The sequence below is a fragment of the Etheostoma cragini genome, chromosome 23 (assembly GCF_013103735.1).
Source record: "Etheostoma cragini isolate CJK2018 chromosome 23, CSU_Ecrag_1.0, whole genome shotgun sequence".
NCBI lineage: Eukaryota > Metazoa > Chordata > Actinopteri > Perciformes > Percidae > Etheostoma > Etheostoma cragini.
The window spans coordinates 13071975-13094334 of record NC_048429.1 but is presented as its reverse complement, the minus strand read 5'-3'; the positions used below and the strand labels follow the sequence as shown (position 1 = coordinate 13094334).

Below are 22360 nucleotides of genomic sequence, written 5' to 3'. Positions count from 1 at the left end.
TTTAGACTCACACATTGAGAACACATTTAGAAAACACATTGTTATTTATGGTTACATTAGGGTCAAGTCATAGGTTAGGAGGTCATATTAAGTACTGAATCAATGTCATGGATCTTGTAAAAGAGAAATAACCGGGTACAAAAATGAACCTAATAACTATCGTATACAGTAGATTCTAGTAAACTGCTATTCAAACAGGTCTGTTGGTGACAAGGCCAGAAATAACAGGAAAATAAGTTCATCCCCTCAGTATTTTCTTCAGGCATCCTACCTTGGGCAGATTATATTCCACTGTTAAAAACTAATTTCAGTATTTTTCCACCAGAATTTATTTCCTGAAAGAGTCTTGAAACAGTATGTGGACCTTGTCATTAAAGTATTTTACTGGTCTGTAATTTGTTATAATTTCTTAACTTTGGAAGATATGGTATAGGCTAATATATATAGTAATAAGCTAACTATTTAACTCGATAGGGAAAACAGACAAGGTTTAGTTATAGGGCTTTTTTTTTTTTTTTTGGAATAGAGGAGATGGAAGCAACACTCACTGCACCACAAAGTCAGAAGGAATGGTACAGTAGCCTAAAGTTAGTATTCGTCTTTTTGGTTAATTAAAAGATAAAACAGAAATGCTTAACGACAGTGTAATCAGGCCATTGTTTACCTACATGTTTCATTATTTAAGACTACGTGATAGTGGCAGCCACAGGGCGGTGGTAAGAGGCAGAGGTGACGGTGTTTCCGTCCAGTCTCTGAAGCATCATTTACCGCTAACGGCCCCTTTAAGAAAGCAGCGCCGAACACTGACGAAATCTCCTCGGCCCGCTCCCTGCCCGTTTCTGCGAAATCAACAAGACGAAGGCAAGCTTAGCTAACGTTAGTATCTGCAAGCTCCGGGCGAACGGTGCTGGTGGTCAGTGCAGCTTTCTCCAGTCCAGACGGGAGGGAGACGCAACTGGTCTCTTTTTCTCAGTGTGTGCCTGTCTAACCGCTCAACACTCAGCAGTCGGTGGACAGACAAGCGGATATCGTTGGGATGGATGGACCAAGTGAGCAGTTTTCGCCGTCGTGAGACTGGCGCTAATTTGGACGTCCTGAGCAGCAGGTGTAGCCTAGTGAAGGATAAAACAGACTAAAGGCAATCTCAGTGTTCATGAAACTTTGCTACGATTTACGTGCTGGGTAAGAATACTTACGCTATCTTTGTAACGTTCTTCAAATTTTGTTTGCTAGAAAACATTGAAGGGTAATGTTAAATGTCAACCGCCTGTCTTACTGTTTCGTCGGGGTCAGCCAAAATGCGGATTAACTGTTACAGTATTTCTCATGTTGTGTAACGTTATGTTGTTACTGATATGAGAAAATGTCCGACGGTTTGAGGGTTTATTGTAACCTAACAGTTAACTCGAGGCCTAACGTTCGCTAGCCAAATTAAATCTCGAGCGTTTATTTATAGTCGCTGACTCAACTGCTAGTTAGAATATAACGGAAACATTTGAATTCAACAGTGCAGTGTGGCCTAGCTTACGCTAAACTGTTACGTTACCATCGTGAACGTCAACATCAGAGTCCAACGGTCGTCCGCTGCCTTCAAACAACCGTAATTACAATATCACCGAAAAATGTTACAGCTTCTTTGTAGGCTATTTATATTTCTTTCTTTTTTTTCTTTTCTTTTCCAACAATAAACTATGGTTCAGTTTTTTTATTCATGTTTGGACTATATGCAAATTAACTTGCAGACTTGAAACTTGACCGTTGACGTAAAATTGAATTACGTTTTTGTCAAAGATAATGTACCGTTACTTTTTTTTTAATTCAAAGAACACAAGAGCATTTTTCACAAAAAACTGCCCCTGTCAGAGGTACATTTACAATAATATACATAACGTTAAAATGTAAAAAACGTAATACAAATTCAAATCGTTGTATGGTCGGTCTATGCGAAATGTATCAAACACAAAATTAGTATTTTTAAATACATTTATAGTGTTGCCATATTGATGCACTTCTTAATAGAAATGTCAAAGGTTTGGTTTGGAGATAATTTCTTCTTGTGACTCTGGAATTCTAATAATAAAATTAACTTTAGAAAAAATCGCATTACCTTCTAAACCTATAAGAATGTCGTTTTACTAAAATGTAATTGTTTGCAGACAGTTTTTCTTCTTGCAAAATGTTGAACATCAACCCGAAATGTTGGGCTATACAGTGCTAAACCAGATGACACATTCTATCTGAAACTGCATTATGATTGGAAAAGAGCTGGGGTGATATGTTCACTTCCAGTAGGAAGCTCTGACATCTGACATGTGAGAGCACTGTAATATAATGTGCTGTCAATACAAAATAAAATGTCCTATTCTTATCATTGTGGAAGTGGGGACAAGCTTTCAATTTCTGCAATGCATTGGTCCCGTCTTGTTCACCTCACACAGAGAACAATTTGGAGACACTTTGTCCCCATTGTCCATCTAATTTGAGAGAGAGAGGGCAGATTGACATGTTGTTAAGGAAGTATTGATGGTTTATGTCCTTGTTTATATAACCGCATGGTAAAATAATAGCCGTAGAGTAGGAGGGACACTGCATGGAATGCAGTGAGTGCCCGGGCAGGGTTATCAGAGGGTAACGACAAAGTATTTGAAGGCGGTCTATGGAAGCTATGGTGGCCCACTGAATTTTAAATCATCCTGTCAAAAAACTAATGCTAAGTAATATCAGTGTTCCGATAGCTGTTCAGCAGGGGACTCTGAATCCATAATAGCTGTCATGTACCCAACAATTTTCAAAAAGAGCACATGGAATTGGTTATGAACTATTTTATTTTATGATGAAAAAGGCCGAAAAAGGGACAAATTATCATTTGCATATCTGTGGTGTTTATAACACAAACCAACTATTCAAAAGCTGCACTGAAAAAAAACAACCTGGACATGACGTTGGCTTTGAAATGCATGACATAACTGACTTTTATTTGTGTTCAGCCAACTAGTACATGTTGCCCGTAGGGCTACACTAGTGAGCTAGATAAAAGCTAGTGCGTTCGTCTTATTCCTACCGTATCTTAATTGTTCTTGTTTTCAAATTTGTTGACTGGGACTCTACTGAGACACCTGTTTAGCCTCCATCTAGTTCACCATACCTGCACTCGCCTCCCACTCCATCCCCATGGTTGCCATCAAAGAAAAATAAGAGGCCCGATGAAAACATTTACGATATCAATGTATATTCAGATTGAGACTTTGTTTCAACTTATTACGAATGCAGTTGCATGTAGGCCTGTTAGGAAGAATGGGACCATACTTTGTTTCGTTACGGACAGTTATTATTCATCACGGCAGTAGCCTGCTGTTTTTTTTCTTCTGACCATCTGTTGCCTGTCTCTTCACTATGAATGCAGGAAAGTGATAAACAAAAGCTGAATCAACTCCTTGGAACATTTCTATGTAATTCTGGCAATGAAATGAGATTTCCAAAGGTCATGATAAAATCTCTCTGTCTCACAGTGTCGTATGAAACTTGTAGAAGTTGAGATTAGCTCTACAGGTGAGCCTCCTGAATACCTCACTGTCGATACCGCAACTATATTGTAGTGTTGACTATTGGTGCTTTCACAATATATTTACACTATGAGATATTTGATAAATAATCATCAGCAATGTGGAGAAAATGACTAAGTGGGTAAAGGCAAATAATAGAACAGTTACAACAGTCTGGTAAGTTCAGAAAATGACAAATTTACTGTAAGGCAGCCTTTCAAATCAGGAAAAGACAACACTTATACCATATTATAATATCCAAATCTATGACAATATCTGGTCTCATATCATATAATATGGATATATTGCCCAGCTCTAGCCTCTAGCCTCTAGCCTGCTATACTGGGCCTTATTTCTGGGTCAATGACAAAGAGTTGGCAAGATGAGACAATTGAAAAGATTCAAAAAGCTTTTTTAACGCGATCTTTGAGTTTTGTTAAAATGTATATTTTGTGTTATAATCCTTTTTTTATTTCATTTGAAATAGGATTTGCACACCTTTCTTTTTTTTCTTTTTTTTTCTTTTACAAAGGTAGGACCAAATGGACCTAAAATGTCAAGTGGTGTAACCACAAAGGAATGATTAATATTTAAAATGTCATTCACTACATTGTTTGTGAGTGCACTTATAACTCCTCTTTCAAAGTTTCAACCATAAATAGATCTTATAAGGATTACTAAAAGTTACAGTTGTTATTGCAATATCAAGTGTTAGACGTGCTGGGGAAAAAAAACGTTGTTTTCGAAATAATCCCGGACAAATTGTGTAAGAGTGTAGAGTAGAGTATTACATTTTAAACATGGCTTGTTTGAATTCCAAGGCATTCTATATGGTCTGTTATTTTCTCGATAACAGACCGTTGCTAAGTACAACACACGGTTGCCGTGCATAGCAGAGCGTTGCCAGGGACACAGTTCCGTTCACAAGTCTGTTTAGGGTTGTGCATGCCCTTCAACATATTTACAGTTAACTTATTCTGCATTTATCGGAATTCTATTTGATCAACTTTAGACCGCATTTGTAATATTTAAGTAACATTTAATACTTAAATTAAATAGCCCTTACATGTAGGGTATCGTATGGATTTTAACGATGCTGATTCTAATTCTTCCTTTTCAGTTGCGGTTCTTATTGATTTGGATTCTTCGATGGGTGAAGTTTAAACGGGTCACGTTCTTATTTCCTAAATAAGAGGAAGGTTTTATTTTGATTCAGTGGTGGGTTGCAGTTTGACAAAGCTTTTTTAATGTAAAATAAAGCCAGAGCTAGGGCGCCGCTCACTGCGCTCGCTGGCTGCAGCACAGCAAGCGCCTGTCGCTACGGAAACCAAACCTCGCGCATATTAAATTGGGAATCGATGATCGAATGTCAAACCAAAATCCTCCCTGCGATTCCATTAAAGAAGCAATTCTACTGGAATTGTAATTTTTGTAACAATTCCAAATAGGAATTGGTTCTCGATGCCCAACCCTACTTAAATGTTTTAGATGTTTTAACTGTTGTTCATGTACCACTTATATCTTTTATTAAGAAATTTGCCCTTTTTAAGCAAGCTAACATTTTTAGTACAAAGTTTTGAAGGTTACACCACTTAGACTTTTTTGCCATTATCCATTACCCACTTATTCTTTTAAACTTGATTAAAGCCAAACTCTTTCAAATATGTGTCTAATTTAATTACAAAAAATGTAATTTGTGTCTGTTTTTTTTAACTTAATGTATTTGAATTTAATTTAACCTTATAGACACAAAACAAATTGCGGTCACGTCGTGTGACCGATCAGCAGAAACCAATCACCATGGATGATGATAGGATGGCCTTGCATGGTTGGATGCAGCACATCAAGGTAGAGCACCTGTAAAAGGAAACAAGGTTTTCATAAGTCCCCAAAGCGGAAACACTCCAGCTAACAAGTGCTTCTTATCAGACTTTATCAACCTGACTGTCTAATGTCCCAGATAATACAGAAGGTGGCCTACTTGTGTGAGTGCTTTTTAAGATTTCAACATGGGCTCTGGGAACTTGTGATTAAGCCATTGGTTGATATTGTATTGACCTCTCTCTCTCTCTCTCTCTCTCAATTCAGTTTGCTTTATTGGCATGAACAAAGAAAACATGTTGCCAAAACAGTTAACAGAAAATGCATATATACATACTGTACATACGTATACATACGTACATGTCGTATATTAAATACACACAGTAGCTCTCTCTCTCTCTCTCTCTCTCTCTCTCTCTCTCTCTCTCTCTCTCTCTCTCTTCAGGGACACAAACTAATAAATCAAAGTATACGTACATTTTTCCACAAAGATGCTTTGTATCATTTTAGGTAGTTCTTGTAACTTTAATTTTGGTTTCAATGTTTGGTTTTTAATAGTTTTTTTTGTTGAGATAGTTTTGTTTTTTGCCCCTTCGATACCGCAGCTCCACCGCCCCATAACCTCTGCAGACTCTTGCAACAAAAATGCATTTAAACAAAATGTCTTTACATCTTGTACCCTGAATATCATTGATCAACAATTGATGTTTCTTTAATGCTAGTTTTGAATTGCGCTTTAAAAATAAGGCATGCCAACAGCCCAAAAACAAAATATAGTCAATTTACAGTGAAATGTAAAACATAATATAAATCCTCACATGGTTTTTCTCATCTTAACGTCAGTATAATGACTTATATGACAAAAACGATTATCAAAATAGTTTAATTAAACTTCTGTCAATTCCTTTCAGCTCTAGTAGAAACTAAAGTATTTGAAGATTATGTGACATGTTAATGGCTAGTGTTATAAAATTGAGAAACACTAATCTGTAGGGCACCAGGCATTAGACTGCCTCTTACAGCCTAATATCCATGAATGATCGTGATTGGGTGTTGCATTGAGTGTGACCAAGAGTAACCTCAAGCTACTACGGGTTATGAGGAGAGATTACTCAGACAGATATATACACACACACACACACACACATACACACATACACACACACACACACACAAGCACAATTGGAAACAGTAGACAGTAGGCCTATACTGTAGGCTTGTACAGCAAACACACACCAGGCTCGTTAAACTCCTCACCCTTAACTACTGCAGTGTTTCCCATACATTGGTTTATTTATGGCAGCTGTCACGATATAAATGTTAACTGGCACATATGGATTTGCTATTTTTCTTTTTAATTTTATTTAATAGGCGCCCCCCCCCTCTCTCTCTTTCAATTTTAATTGAAATTGCTTTATCGGCATGAATGTCAAAAATAACAATATTGCTCTTATCCCCTCAAACTGCTCATTCATCCCTTAACCCCCACCACCACAAATAGACTCTAATTCTGTGGAAAACACTGTAACGTAAGCAGTAATAATCAAGCACCATCCGCGTGTCTGTGTTTGTTGCTACATTGTCATTTTGTTTTATGTGTGTGTGTGTGTGTGTGTGTGAGCATATCTTTGCCTGTACGTCTTTATATTGTCTGACTGCACCAGCCTCTCCCCAGGCTGGTGTGTTAGCGATGACTTATGATTAGGTAAAGGTGGATGGAGGTGGCCTTGTGTTTGTACATAACTGAACTAATGTATCATGAGGCCTGTTTGTGTGTATTCCCACAGTAACATTCACATAGTGATCAGACCTTGAGCTAAAGCCCCTTCCTCCTCCTCCTCCTCCACCTCCTCTTCCTGGCTTTTATTTTCATCTTTTTATCCTCCTATTTAAGTTGACGCTGTGGTTGAAACTGCCTCTGGACTAGAAAAATAAATAAAGGACGATAAAAGAAAATAAACAAAGGAAAGGTAGCCTGAAGAACATTGCAGTTAAAGGATTTGCGTTGAAATGAGAAATGTTCTGACAAACAAGAGCTTATAGTTTATAGGGGTGGGAAAAAAGAATTGATTCTTAGATGCGTGGCGATTCTCTCTAGAACGATTCAATGCTCGATTCTGAGAAGGTAATATATTTTTTTCATTTTTTTTAATGTGTTGATTTTTATTTAAAAGTTACTCCAGACGTGTACAAATCAGAATTCAGAGTGACTGATGATGGACAACTACAAAAATAACAAAAAAATGGCAAAAAGGAAATAAATAAATACGTTTTGTATATATACTGTATATACACATGATTTAATAAGACATGCATGAAATAATTAGGCAAAACACATAAAGGCTGTTCATCTACTTTATCACATTACACCTGACCACCTTGTGTTTCATGTTCTAAGAAGCCAATTCTTCACCTTTAAACATGACTGAGCCTCTGACATGGAAGATTAGTGGAAGAGAAAGTGACTCAGCATGTTTAAAGCTTAAGCATGGAATGACTACAAAATAAAAGGGACAGACGAGAATGGAAGTGTTTATCAAGCTGCCAGTTTCCACAAAGGGGTTAGGTCTCTCTTCTCTAAGCGAAGCTCCCTATGGCGCCATTTTGATGCTACCAAGCCATCACCCGCCCTTAGCATTCCATTGACTGCAATTCATTTTGGCGCCACTTTGACAGCTAATAACTTTACATCTGAAGCACTTAAATACTCTATTTGTCTGTTGTTTATTTCTAAAGAAACACGACAATGTATAAAAGGCTCCATTACCTTGTAGCTAACGTTATGGCTCCATAGCAGACGTTTTTGTAAAAATAGGCTAACGATTGTGTCATAACCACGCAACTTACTGTTGCACAGTAGAGGAATCACCGTATAGTACAGCGTAAGCTCGCAGACAGTTTGTACTTACATTAGCTGTTTAGGTTCAATTACTAATGTTAACTAGCATTTTAGTTAGCAATAATTACCCTGTGCCTATGTTATTTCCTAACATACATACGCTCTCTGTCTCTGCCAGATTGGCAATGATTAGGATTTCTCTTGGCCCAGCTACCAGAAGACTTACAACTTTCAGACAAGTTGCTCACGTCACAACTACGTCGTCAAACTCAGTTGGAGGCTGCGCAGTAACGCTCAGCTATTACTAGAAAAGTTCTTCTAAAATCCTTCACTGGTCTCCGTCCAGAACAACGGGATCTGTTGGTCCATTTCTTTAACTGTCTATGGTTTCCACTCACCAGTCACCTCTGCAATTTCACTTGTATGTTTCCATGTGGGGAGGTTGTCTACATGGAAACACAATTTTTTTTTGTGTGCCTTTTTCTTGTGTTCTTAGTCCCTCCAACACAGCCATGCCAGGAAGTTGAGGGGCAGAATAAGAGCATTGGAGCATCCTTTGAGGATTGATCTATTAAGGGATTTGGGATGTACCCTTTGACTATATTTACATAATATGAAAGTAATTGGGTTAATTACTTTTCGTATTTTTTTTTCATTCAGCCTAAATATCAGGTTAACGTGTAGTCACTGAAAAAAAGGTTGCAAGTCAACACTCTTCTGAGTTTATAGAAAATTGAGCAAGTAAGACTAAACAGTTCAGCAGTTTATCAGTCACCCAACCATCTTCGTAGTCTTGAAAGCTAGTCTTCCTGTCAGGGTGCTTCCAGTCAAACAGATTAAATATCTTTGCGGATTACATCAAGAAGAGTAAAACTTAATCCCTTCCCAAATGACAAACCACTGCAGTCAAAAATCAACTCATTCCTGTTGACTTAACATTCTGTGTCTTTGTGTTTAGCATTCCAAAATAAAATGCCAAAGAGATAACACCTAGTAGCATTTGATAAAAAAATAATTGGTGTCATCACAGTAAAAGTGACTGTGAGCATGCTAGTGTTAGTATTTAGCGCAAAGCACCTCATGTCTAAGTACACCTTCACAGAGCTGCTGGCATGGCTGTAGACTCTTTTATTCATGTTTGGCTAAAAAACCCAAGATACTGCTGCGGATGTTCAAAATGGATTGTATTTTTGTTGTAGATAATCTTTAAACTAAGCTAAATGTTCTGTTTTGGGTCCTGGAGACCTGGGCCCTCTTTTAAAGCTCAAAAACTTACTTATCATTGTTTCATCAGCTTGATATTCCCAGACTTTCTTCAGAACATGATTTTAATGACACAGAAGCCCCAGCTGTAAAACATGGATTTCCATATGTTCTATATCTGTGATTGGCATTGACAATAGGGCTGGGCGATGTGGAGAAAATTTTATATCACAATATTGTTGACCAAATACCTTGATGTCGATACCGCAACTATATTGTAGTGTTGACTATTGGTGCTTTCACAAAATATTTACACAATGAGATTTTTGAGAAATCCTCATCAGTAATGTAGATGTAATGACCTAAGTGGGTAAAGGCAAATACTAAAACAGTTACAACAGTCAGGTAAGATTAGAAAATGCACTGTAATGCAGCCTATAAAACCAGGAAAAGACAACACTTATGCCATATTAAAATATTTAAAATCTAAGACGATATCTGGCCTCATATCACGATAATATCTATATATTGCCTAGCACTAATTTTATCTATTTATTTATTTTTTAGATTATGTTTTTGGGGCTTTTTCCCCTTTATTCAAAGTGACAATGGATAGACAGGAAAAGGTGGGAGAGAGATGGGGGATGACACGCAGCGAAGGGCCGCAGGTCGGATTCAAAGCCGGGCCGCTGCGAAGGCCTCCGTCTACAGGGGAGCTCCTGCTGAGTGAGCCAGAGGCCGCCCCTGCCCAGCTCAGCGCAACACTACCCCTCCAAAAAGCCATCACAATATCTGTTTTTGAGTTTTACAACAAAAAATTTCTAAATTATTTTGCTGTTGATAAATTGCTTTTTAACAAAGGAGAGAAATATTTATAATATATAGTATAACCTTATGGAATATAACCTTTTTGGGTGAAATTACGATACTTTGTGTTCATTTCCGCATTTTGTCACCTTCATCAAGTGTGCAAGTCCAGTTTACAGTAAAGGGAAGCGTTACCACTTCAATACATTTTTATATAGTAGAAAATAACTTCCAGAAGAAGCTGTTTATTACATAGCCGTACCGACCGTAGCCCCTGTGTTTTGCATCCCTACAGGGTTGCCGTCAGCCATGTTAAGGTAAAGCCCAGGTGCGCGGTGTTGACCATGCTAAAGCGCCTGGACAAAATCCGCTTCCGAGGCCCCAGGACGAGAGACGACTTCACGGATCTGGCCGAGTCGCCGCCTGCCTCCGACAACGAATGTTGCGACGACATGCAGCTGAAGCCCAGAACAGCTCTGCGAGACACAGAGGAGCTCCTGCGAGACCCTGTGAGTGCTCACTGTATTACCTCGGTTGATGTCCTTTTTCTCCTTCTTTCTGTCACTCTCCCTTTTGTATTTCTCTTGCTTTTCATGTATCATACTGAGTAAATGGTTACCTTGCTTATGTCTTTTTAACCTTGACCGGCTTGGACGAACACAGATAGCAGGGTTTTATTTTTTTTGAATGTACTCATGAATTATTCCGTCTGAAAAGGACACTTTGACCTGAGTGTGATTTTAGCATCCTTTCCAGAACAACACCAAATAAAAACATAGCGAGGGAGAAATTCCATAACTGCTGTTTAACCTTTTTGTTGTTGTTTTAGCATCCTTAGCTATCCTACATGTGTAGGGCTAAAAACAACACTGTTGTTTTGCTCAATCCCTGTTTAGTTTTTGGTTGCTCCGTGAAAAAAAGGATAATGATGGAGGGGGGGTTGTCATGAAAAAAATTGAAGAAAGGACAGTGATACATATTTTCTTATGGGGGACATTGAATAGAGATGGCAAACAACAGCAGACAAGAACAGAAATAGTGAAAGCAGTAGTGAGATGAAGAGATATTGGATCACAGGAAGGGAATGGAAAATGAAAGGAGAGAAAAGATTAAAGCAGGGAAAGTGAAAAAGGAGGCAAGAGGACAGGAATGGAGCCTCAGAAGATTGGACTCCGAGATGTCTAGAGGGGAGGAGATGGACCGGATGAAGAGGAAATGGTGAGAAAGGACAAACTTACCAGCCTTGACCAAAAAAATCCAGATCATGTTTTCTGATATTTCTACCTCCCACGCTACGTACTGTTCATATTTCATGGTATCTGTAGATCTCTCTATCATACTTGTAGATGACTACATTGGCAGTACCGTCGTCATCATTGTTCACATGCTCTGATTTGAAGATTTAAGATTACAAACACCGGATTAGTTGCTTCATTGTATCATTCCTGAATGATGTCCCCAGGGATGTCTGTCATTCTTTTACTTTCTCTCTTTGTTTCTCCTGAAATAGACAGCCGACATGACTGTTACATAGGATTGTTATTGTGTGTTGTCCTGCATCCCATTTAAATCTGCACAAGTCCTTGTGGTAAATGAGTGGTACTTAGGGACAAAACACCTCATCAGACCATAACCGTTGGTGGTGAAGCAATATTTCTTTTAATCAGTAATGTAACTGACTATGGCCCATTTTAAAGCCTGTGGGTATGTGCAACATGTGTATTTGGATGGTTGCACAGGTGTCTTCCTGCGTGAATATTGTGTCTGTGAGCTGCTGTTGTTTTTCTGTATGTGTCCGGGTGTTTGCTTGCTTCAGTAGCAGCCCACTGGGAGGGCATTGCCCACATCACTGCACTGATGTCACACTCAGTAACCCCAAAATAGATCAAGCTAGCCCCCTTCCCTTCTAGGACACACGCACAACCCCACACACACACACACACACACACACACAGTCTCTCCCACACGAAACATGATGTTGCATTCAATGTCTAAAAGCTGCCCCTGCTTGGTGGAAATCTCATCCTCCCTGCGTATGCCCTTCATAGGTCCCTACTGGCCAATTGGAGCCCACCAGACAAACTCCTGGACTAGATCACATGACCTGCCTTGAATTACCTCATATGTTAAAACGAAGACAGAGTGTGCCCTTGGGCTACATGCACTGAAACTTTATGACAAACCAGCCTGTGTCATCCATACTAAATAGACACAATGTCACTGGGCAGATGGTGTTCAGTCACTGCACAGAGGACTGCGTGCAACCTCACTGGCCTTGTGTTACCTTTTCTGCTAGTGCAGGTGGCTTCCTCACTGCATTTGTTATACTTTGTGTCATCTTATTCGTTATCTATAGTAGTGATAGACCGATTTGAGCCGAAACGCGGCTGCTGCGTTTTCCCGGCATTTTCTACAGACAGGTTTCCACAGGCAGCTCTTTGTTGCTGGAGACGCTGCTGTTCACGTGCAGATCATGCACTGCCCCTCCACCACTAGCACCATGGCTTAAATTAAATTACAAAGCAAGCACTTTATTTCAATAGCTGCTTTTCAGGTTTATTTTATTTCTTTATTTCTTTATTTAATTATTCAAAGGAACACGCCGGCTTATTGGGACTTTAGCTTATTCACCGCATCCCCCAGAGTTTAAGTCAATACATACCCTTCTCATCTCCATACGTGCTGTAACTCTGTCTGACGCCCCCAGCATTAGCTTAGCCACCAAAGAACCTGCCGGTAACTGGTTCCAACTAGCTACTGCTCCTAATAAGTGACAAAATAACGACAAAATAATACATGTTCTTATTTATATGTTGTGATTTGTATAGTCACAGGGTGTACAAATAACTACGTAACATGAGACACAGCCACCTTCTAACCGCATACTACCTGGGAACTATATTCTCAGAAAGGCAAAGCAGTGATACTTGGGTGGAGTGATTAAATAGACAGTTAAAGAAATAGTGATTAACGCAACACCAAAAGCACAGTTACAAAACCAATGTGAATAGCTAGCTAGTAGCAAACAACACTGGTGATCTTGGCTAACTTTGAGGAATTGTGAGAGGATTTTCACTTGGTATCAAACCAAGATCCAGAACCAGATCTTTTTGAGCAAACACGATGGTTCTTGAAGGTGGCTACAGGTGTAAATCACTCCGCCCAAGTAGCAGAAGTTGCAGTGCTTTGCCTTTTTGTGAATATAGTTCCCAGTTAGTATACGATTAGAATATGGCTGTGTCTCATGTGACCTTGTTATTTGTACACCCTGTGACTATACAAATCACAACATGTAAATGGGAACATGTTGGTGTTATTTTGTCACTTATTGGGAGCAGTAGCTAGTTGGAACCAGTGCATGCAGGAACCTTGCTAGCCTAACAAATATATTTTTTTTCTTTTTTTTGATTGAAAATCCCTCAAAGCTCCAGTGTCATGTAGTCTTTTTAAAATTATGATTAGAAGCCACTTGACTAACCCGTCAGTACTGAACACCTCTTAAATTTGCCGCTCCATGCAGAAGTCTGTACTCTCAGTAGTAAGTCATGAATGCTTGAGCCTGTAATCATATCCTCAGGATTTATAACCAAATCTCTTATCTCTTTCATTATTACTTGAGGGTCAATAATCAACTCTATAATGGCAAAAATAAATCAATCCAAATACAGTCTGCTCTTCGGAATTATATTCTCTCCATTTAAATAAGTAGTTAAGTCAAACTGCAAGTTTTTTTTAAAAATGTTTTTGACTTGTATCCTTCCCATGATAAATCACATGTGGGTTTTTGCCAGCTAGCTGTATGAGGGGCTGTGGATTGCACCCTTGCAATGCAGCTGTGGAGGATTGCGGTTGTCTTTACTAAGAAGACTGCTACCTCAATCGCTTTTGGTAGTTTGGAGCTTTGTTCTGTGGTAGGACATGCACGTCAGGCCTGAGCTGAAATGTTTTGTGTTTTGTTAAAGTGTTTTATTTGTATTTCAAGTGACAATATTTGAGTGTGCAAATTTTTACTACACTTCCAGGCAACTAGCTTGAGTACTTGTCAGACAGTGTGCACCATTTTAACACAATCTGAAAATCAAAGGGTTAACAGGAAATCAGGTTGGGTAGGAAGGAGGGTGTATGGTTTCTGAAAAAAAATTGAAAGTAGAACAGGAAGTTCAGATAACAATGTCTGAAGAGGATAACCCCTATATCCCTTACACTGTCACACATTTTCTTTTTTTTAAAGATTATTTTTTGGGCATTTTCAGCCTTTATTTTTGACATGACAGCAGAATACATGAAAGAAGAGCGAAAGGGGGATAACATGCAGCAAAGGGCTGCAGGTTGGAGTCAAACCTCAGGCCGGCTGTGTTGAGGAGTAAACCTCTATATATGGGCGCCCGCTCTACCAACTGAGCTATCCAGGCGCCCCTGTCAGCATTTTCTGCCACCGGCAGAGGATTTATAATTTGTTCTGCTAGCACAATTCAAATTATTTACTCAATTAACCTGTTAATGTTAACAGCATAGTAATGTGCCATGATGTGCCATAAACACCTGCTATTCACATATTAAAGGTTTTTAGCTTTGCAGCCTCAGCTGATTCTCTGAAGCAGTTAGCATTGTCTGGACGTCTTTACATCCACAATTATTATAAAATGTGCACAAGAACTGTTACACCTATGTGGTCCATCAGTGTCCAACACCATTTTTTGTGACATACTAATTCTGTTAACCGTTAAGTATTGTACATGGATGATTAAAATAACTACCACCAGCCTTCTGCACCAACAAAATGCCAAACGGGGAGAAGGTGTCTCTAGTGATATGTGTGTTTATGAGCAGAACAAGGTCTTGAAATCAGACCTTCTGTAAGAAGCCTTCCTACTGTGGGAGACATTGAGCCTCATGAGAGAGTTGCAGTCTTAAAAAGCACACGCCTTTTCACAACATAGAAGAAAGAGTATTTAAAATATGTGAGACCCCTGGAGCAGTTCTTTTGGATGAACCAGACATTTCTGTGTCAGTTCTGCACTGAGGCAACTGTCCAACCCATGGACAGTCACCGTCTCCTTCTAGAGGTTGAGCGCAGAGAGAGGAAGAATGGAATGAGGAGAAAAAAGATCAAATGAGAAGTACAAGAGATGACACGATAAAAGCTTTGTATTAGGACGACAGAAGAAAATTGCTGATCTGAAGAAGAAAGGTGCAGCGCTGGGTCCAAGTGTGGAAACTGTGTCTTGTCTAGTTAAGCCACAACTCTAGGCAAGTCAATGGACAGGTGAAAATGCTGTATTATGAGTTTAAGTATGGACATGACACAGCACATCCCAACGTATCTGGTCACAGACAAAAGTGTAAAATCATGGAAATACTTGAAATCTGATTTGATCTTTTAGAGAAATGTAGACAAACCTTGAACAACAATAGAAACAGAAACCAAACTTAGACAGCCATCACAGCAGCAGACTAAAAATACCAATGGTGTTATTTCAGGTAGCCTAAGGGCTGGTTTGATTTGCACTGAGAGATGATTATTATTATACTTATGGAAAGTTCCCCATGCCTATCTCTATGTATGGTGAAGGGTATGTGATGATGGGTGGCTGTTTTAATTCCAAAGGCCAAGGGAACTTTATCAGGATGCATAGTATCCTGATCCATGAAATAACTGGCCTTTAATAATTAAAATCGTTCTGCTTCAATGGGAATTTAACATAGGGGCGTGTATACTTATGCCCCCTGTATTTTAAGGAACCACATTTATTTATTTACAATACATTATTCATTCACAAAGAAAATTGGTGTTCTTAAAAGGTTGGATTTTCCAATCAAGGCATTAAGATCAATTTCCAAAAGATGTATTATTCCTCTGTTTAATCAACTTTAGCATGAGTGTGTAAACTTATGCAAGCTACTGTATATTTTAAACCAGAATGAGAAGATTAATCTTACATTTAGAATTCAGAAGTAGCAAAGTACAGTAGTTATGAATTTAACAACACTAAGGCTTTAACAGCATTCAGCAACACATTGTTTAAAACAAAAACAAGTTGTGGAAGGTAGATAAAGCAGTTTTACAGCAGGACACAGTGAGATTTCTACGCTCACATGAGCTTCAGACCTGACAGAGGGAGAGGGGGAACATAATAATTAATCAGCCGATAATCGCCTAGAGTGACCTCAGGGCTTGTCCTACTTTTGACAGCCAGGTGGTACTGACAGAGTTGAACGGCCGCATTAAATGACATGAAGGTGTGCATTTCAGTCTGTACCGTCCTTGGACCAAACCATTAGCAATATAACTTTAAAAAAAACAAACATCTTTTATCTTTTAAAAAACAAAGCTGACTGAATCCAAACCAAAGAGCATTGTAGCTAAGCCCTCGTAATGCAGCAGAACTTCTTTTCCCTCCCACAGTCTGCTCCTTTCATCTTGTGTCTCCATGTCCTCAACATATATTCTTTCTGCCTCTCCTTTATCCTCCGGTCTCCATTTCATTTTGACTCTGCTCCTCTTTTTGTTTCTCTCCTTCAGTCAACGTCCTTTTTCTTTGCAATGACACACTTCTAGAAGAGCTTCCATTTATTTTCTTTGGAGTGCTTCTTTATTCAGGGACGCTCTCTACATCTCTGTCTCTATGTCTCCCCACCCCCTTATCTTGTTAGGCTTTGGCTCTCTTCCAAAAGCATGTTTTCAGGTCAATGCAAGTTTTGCTCTCTCTCTCTCTCTCCCTCTCCCCCTCCCTCCCTCCCTCTTTCTCTCTCTCGCTCTATTGCTCTCTTGCTCTCTTTGCAGAGAGCACATCAGCTAAAGACACTGCGGTGTGTCTATGCAGGCACACACAAACCTTCCTGGTCGCTGTCGGGGAGAAGCTGCTGCAGCGTGTGTGTGTTTGTGTGTGTGTGGCAGGAGAATTTTAAAGGTCCCTTGCTGTAGTCGAGCAGCGATTCTCAGCCTGCAGTGATCATCAGCAGCTAGCACAGCCGTCTCTCCCCTCTATTCTATTCTCTTTCCTTTCCTCTCCCTCCATCACATCCTCATCCCTTTTTTCTCACACTCTGTCCCTCATTCCTCCCCTCTCACACAGTCGTAACCTCTCAATCCTCGTCATTCTCTCAGTCCACCAACACACATATTGTGTTGCTAGTTGTATGTGTGTCGGGGTTAAAGCCCTTAGTCATAAGGGTGTGTCAGTATTCTGTGTTGCTCTAGTCAGAAGAGGGGGATTCTCCTCAACCTATTTTGCTCCAACTGGATTTTAACCGGGAGAGGAAACGTTAGCGTGAGTCATGGTGCCATGCTAATCTGTGTGGATGTGTGTTACATCATATGGGAAATCCCTGCTTGCGTTCTTGTATGTATTTTTTTGTCAGTTCATTCGAAAACCAAACCTCTGATTCTTTTTTTTTTCTTTGTTTGGGAATGCAATGGGTGTGTGCATGGTCCCTTGTATGTACATCCTTGTATGTGCTGTAAACATCAATGTGTGTGTGTGTGTGTGTGTGTGTGTGTGTGTGTGTGTGTGTGTGTGTGTTTGTGTGTGCAGGCAGGTTCGGGGTCTCCTATCATGGCTGCGGCCATCCAGGACTTCCAGAGGTCGGAGTCGGACCGACTCAATGAAGTCAAAGGTCACCTGGAAATTGCCTTATTGGAGAAACATTTCCTACGTGAGTATGCATACACACACACATACACTCACAACACAAGGCCTGACCTTGATTACATAATGTATATGTACATGTGTATGTATATATATTCATTGGAAGCTATCCACTCTTAAAAAGACCTTTAAAGACTTGTTGTCTGGGTCTTTACACATTTTAGTTTTCCTTTAGTTGGGTATTATACTAAATTTTTGCTGACACTTCATTGGTTCATGTTGTTCCTGTTGAATTGATCAAACATGAATCAAGTTCAAGAACATGATAGATTGTGATATTGATGTTTAAAATGCGTGCTCCGCTAATAGAAAAATCTGTGTTTCAGTTTCAGTGTTTACACTGCATAAATTAGCCTAGCGGCTAGCAGGATTTCTGCTCTTAGCTTAATCCCGACACAACATGTTTTTTCAGCCCAACATTTTGTTGAAACAGAGCAGCTAATATTGGTTGTGAGAGCAACAAGTTAGCAGACTGCAGATTGAGTCGTCACTGCACCTCTCTGCTCCGCACCATGTGGATGTGTGAGAAGAGGAGTGAAACGCGGCAGTTAATACCAGCAAAACGCAATAAAGACTCTCCCACCCTGCTGGAAGGGAAACACTGCGCTGCAGCACACACTTAGCTGTTGTTTTTTCTTACAGCTTTTGATGACATCTAGCTCTTATTCTGACGGAAGTAGAACTTATTTATTGTAGGTCTCTTTGGAAATAAGTGTCTGGCAGACAATGGTAGTGTATTAGTCTCTTCTAGGCCTGCACGATTAATCGCTCTAAAATTGCGATCGCTCTTGGTTTTTTACCCGAATAGTGCAGGCTTAGTCTCTTCCAGTAAGAGTTAGATTTAAACTATAAGCATCTTGTGATATCAGTCGGTTTTGTGGTTTCACAGCCTTGCACAAGGTTGGTTGTATGCATTTCTTGTTTGCTGTGTGCAACTTGACTCAACAAGTGTTATGCTTATAACTTGAAGCAGTGTCGCTCAATTTAACTTCAAAGCTATATAGTAAAATACTTATTTCCGTATCAAAAACTGAGGAGGACACGCTGTTGGATGCTGAACTCTCCTACTCTTTTCTTCAATGCCTTACACATCTATCTCTTTCACTCCCTGGTCCTGTCTTTCTGCTTGAGCACTGGTTGAAGCCTGAAAATATTGTAAACTAATTAATAACAGCTAATTACACTGGTCGGACATTGCTTGCTGTAATGTTTGCCTTTGTTAATTTCAAATTGTTAATTGTTCAATTTCAATTGCCAAATATGGGAATTAGCAACAGTAACATCCTTTTTTGCTATGTGTATGTTTGCAGGCAACTGTACACAACCTTGAAATTACACTGGAAGCATAATAGAAGCAAGCCGCTACTGAGCTAATGTAATGTAATAAATACCATGCTATACCAGACCCACTCTGTAGGGCGAAGCATCCATGAAGCAGCAATGCAGTCCCAATTATCCTACAAACTTTTCTTTTCATTCATTTGTTTACACCAACCTTGCAAACCTAAAGCAGAATGTCTATAGGGGTTTAAAGTAAAAAATGTGTTCATGACCTTGACTACACTGACTTACTGTATAGCTGTGTAAAGTTTGTCACTTAGCTCCTGAAGGGGAAGATGTCTGTGCACCTTCTTGGTTAGCTTAGTTAGATACTACACTTCACTAATATGTATAAAGTACTTACTAATACGCAAAAGCCAGCAAAGAAACCTAAAACTTCCAGCGCAGGGCAGACTGTTAGTATAAAGAGCAACAGCACACATTGTGTCATCGTAGCTGTCAGCCACTGCCTGTTACAATCAAACAACATCAATCATCAACAAATAAAACATGCTAACTACACTTACCATTCTGATATGTCTGCTATTCACCGATTTCAGTGCACAACAGACTTTTCATCTCAGTCTGACTGACACTGGGTTCAGACAGGACTCCGAGAGTATAGTTGCAGTACAGAGAATATAATAACAGTACAAATTGACGAGAGCAGAGTTATAGTAGAAAGAATATAATAACAGTACAGATTGCGAGCTTGCGTAGTTCCGCAAGTGGGCTTCTGGCCCGTGGAGCTTCGGGAATAGATCTAGGAAGTCTGTGCCAGCTTAATTTTTTTTTTTTGTTTCTTCAAATTAGATTAAACCTGCTAATAAATTTCCAACACTGCAGTTTCCAGGCATCAACCTCATCAACAGAATCATGACTTCCTCTTTAATGCACTGTCCCCTACAAAAACTCAGATGGACCTTAAATTATCTACTTCTGATACTGTTCCAGTGTAGTTTTAGGGTGAGATAAAAACAAAACAAATCTTAAAATTAAAATACTGTAGTCTTGTTTACGGTAGGATGATGGCAGGGAGAAAGAGGGGAGTCAGCTTGATGTGAAACTTTAGAATGTCTGGTTGAGTTCACAAATTTAACTCACACACATTGTCAAGCTTGTCTAACCCGGTATCCGATCAGGGTTACTGGTTGTCCTGTACCGTGCAGCACATTGACAGTCCTTTGGTGTGGATTGGACTATGAAGTTTTTCCCCCTTCCCTTTTGACTATGTATCTATTAGAGAGAGTGAGAGACAAACAGAGAGAGAGAGAGTTTGAAAGAGAATACCTCAGGCTATGTCCTCTCCCATAATGCCTGTGCCTGAGCTAAAGGGCTGGATTCATTGTCACCCCGTCAGGATGCTAGCTAAATGAGCTCACCCTTAATGGACCTTTCTTCCTTCCTGTTTGACCTTTCCTTTCTGTCTTTTTCCTCCCTCCTATAGAGCTCTTTCATTTTTCTCTCCATCCCGCTGAGCTGCTCTTTCAGATTGTGCCCTTCTCTTTTTGTGAACTGATTTCCCTTTCACTCTCTGTCAGTCACAACAATGAGATGTTCTGAGATTCTTCTGAGCTCTGACAAACACATGTGCTTGCACATAAGCACTCAAGCAGGTAAAACATCTATGACAGTGCCATGAGCTTAAAGGTCCAATGACCTGGTGCTCTTTGGATGCTGTTATACTAGACCTTAGTGGTCCCCTAATACTGTATCTGAAGTCTCTTTCCCAAAATTTAGCCTTGGTGCAGAATTACAGTCACTAGAGCCAGTCCCGCAACGAGCTTTCCTTAGTATGTGCCTTTTCTGAGTCTGTAGCTGTGAGGAGGAGAGGGGGGGGGCAAGGTGTGAGTGTGGTCACGACCAACTTCCACTTCGCTTGTTTGAAAGCCATGATGTCTCTCTCTCATGGGTGGGCCAAAATCTCTGGGCGGGCATAGCAGAGAAAGGGGAGGTAACCTTGCTCCATATGACATCATAAGGGGAAAGATTCCAGATTGAAACGTCTAAGATTTCATTTTCTCAAAGACAGGAGAATACCCAAGGCTCGGTTTAGACCTATTATCATTTCTAGCCACTGGGGGACCATAGGCATGCTGGGGGATTTTCCTGCCATGGGACCTTTTTAAAGAGTTAAGAACAGATATATCATCATTGCTCTACTAAGATGGCTGCCACTTGTAATAAGACTCCAAAGGTAGGAACCTTCATGCATGTTGCCTTGTGTTGTTGATTGAAAAGGGTAGTAGTACCTCTGGGTAATGCTGTTTTTACATCTAGTGCTGTGTGTTTTTAATTCCCTCTGTTTTCTTGTAGCAGTCTGCTGCTTCTCCCTTCCCTTCTCACTCGTACTGTGGGGAACACTGAAGCGTGACAATCCATTAGCATCTAATGGAGTCCTGAGATCTGTGTCGTGCACTCCGGTTATTGTGTGTTCTATTTCTAAAAATTTTCTGTTCACTCTACTCTCCTGCGCTTTATGTGGTCATCGTACAGAAAACAATAGACTGCTGAGTGTGTGATTCCTCGTGCAGTATAGGCCTAGGCTATATGAGTGTGTATTACATTCTCAGTTAAGTGTTGAGAACCGATGAATAAAGACCCTTATGGTTATACTCAGTTTGTTTTTAGTTAAAGCTAATGAGATTAGTGGCTTGAAACAAAAGATTCCTTGTTGCAAGACATTATGTGTTTATGTGTTGTGTAATGGCTTTTCTGGAGCAAAGGTACTATAGGGACAAGATAACACAAGATAACATACTGTGAGAGGACTAGCCATAGTTTACACATTGAAAGCTTTCAAAAATGCAATGACTTAGAGTTATAATCCTAAAGAATTGTGTCGTGGTTGATTCGGCGACACTCTTGGTTACTAGTGGTAACAGCAAGTGCAGTTTGATAGTACACTTCCCAGAAATCTGGGGGCAGCAAACTGCTTTATCCGTTTACAAAACAGGCGAACAAACCCACATTGTTTAAATAAGAAAGTTGGCCAATAATTGGCCATCATGCCATTAGCAAGTGTGATCTGATTGCATGCTGTACACAGTAGTAGGAAATGTTGGGCGTGCATTGGCAGTAGGTGAGTAAAAAGTTAACAGTGACATATACAGTGGGTACGGAAAGTATTCAGACCCCTTTAAATTTTTCACTCTTTGTTTCATTGCAGCCATTTTCCA

At 39.7% G+C, this 22360-nt stretch overlaps 1 protein-coding gene across 5 annotated transcripts in view; it reads left to right on the top strand.

Moving 5' to 3' along the window:
- Positions 1-739: 739 nt before the first annotated feature.
- gramd4a (GRAM domain containing 4a) overlaps positions 740-22360 on the top strand; it is a 50198-nt gene continuing 28577 nt past the window's right edge. For 2 of the 5 annotated variants that reach the window (XM_034863309.1, XM_034863306.1), the window contains exons 1-3: positions 742-1182; positions 10508-10721; positions 17748-17868. In XM_034863309.1, the coding sequence (XP_034719200.1) occupies positions 1154-1182; positions 10508-10721; positions 17748-17868 (364 nt within the window). In that variant the 5' untranslated portion in view covers positions 742-1153. Of the gene's footprint in view, positions 1183-10507; positions 10722-17055; positions 17484-17747; positions 17869-22360 lie in introns of those variants that run through there. The other 3 variants (XM_034863307.1, XM_034863308.1, XM_034863311.1) reach the window with 3 other exon arrangements.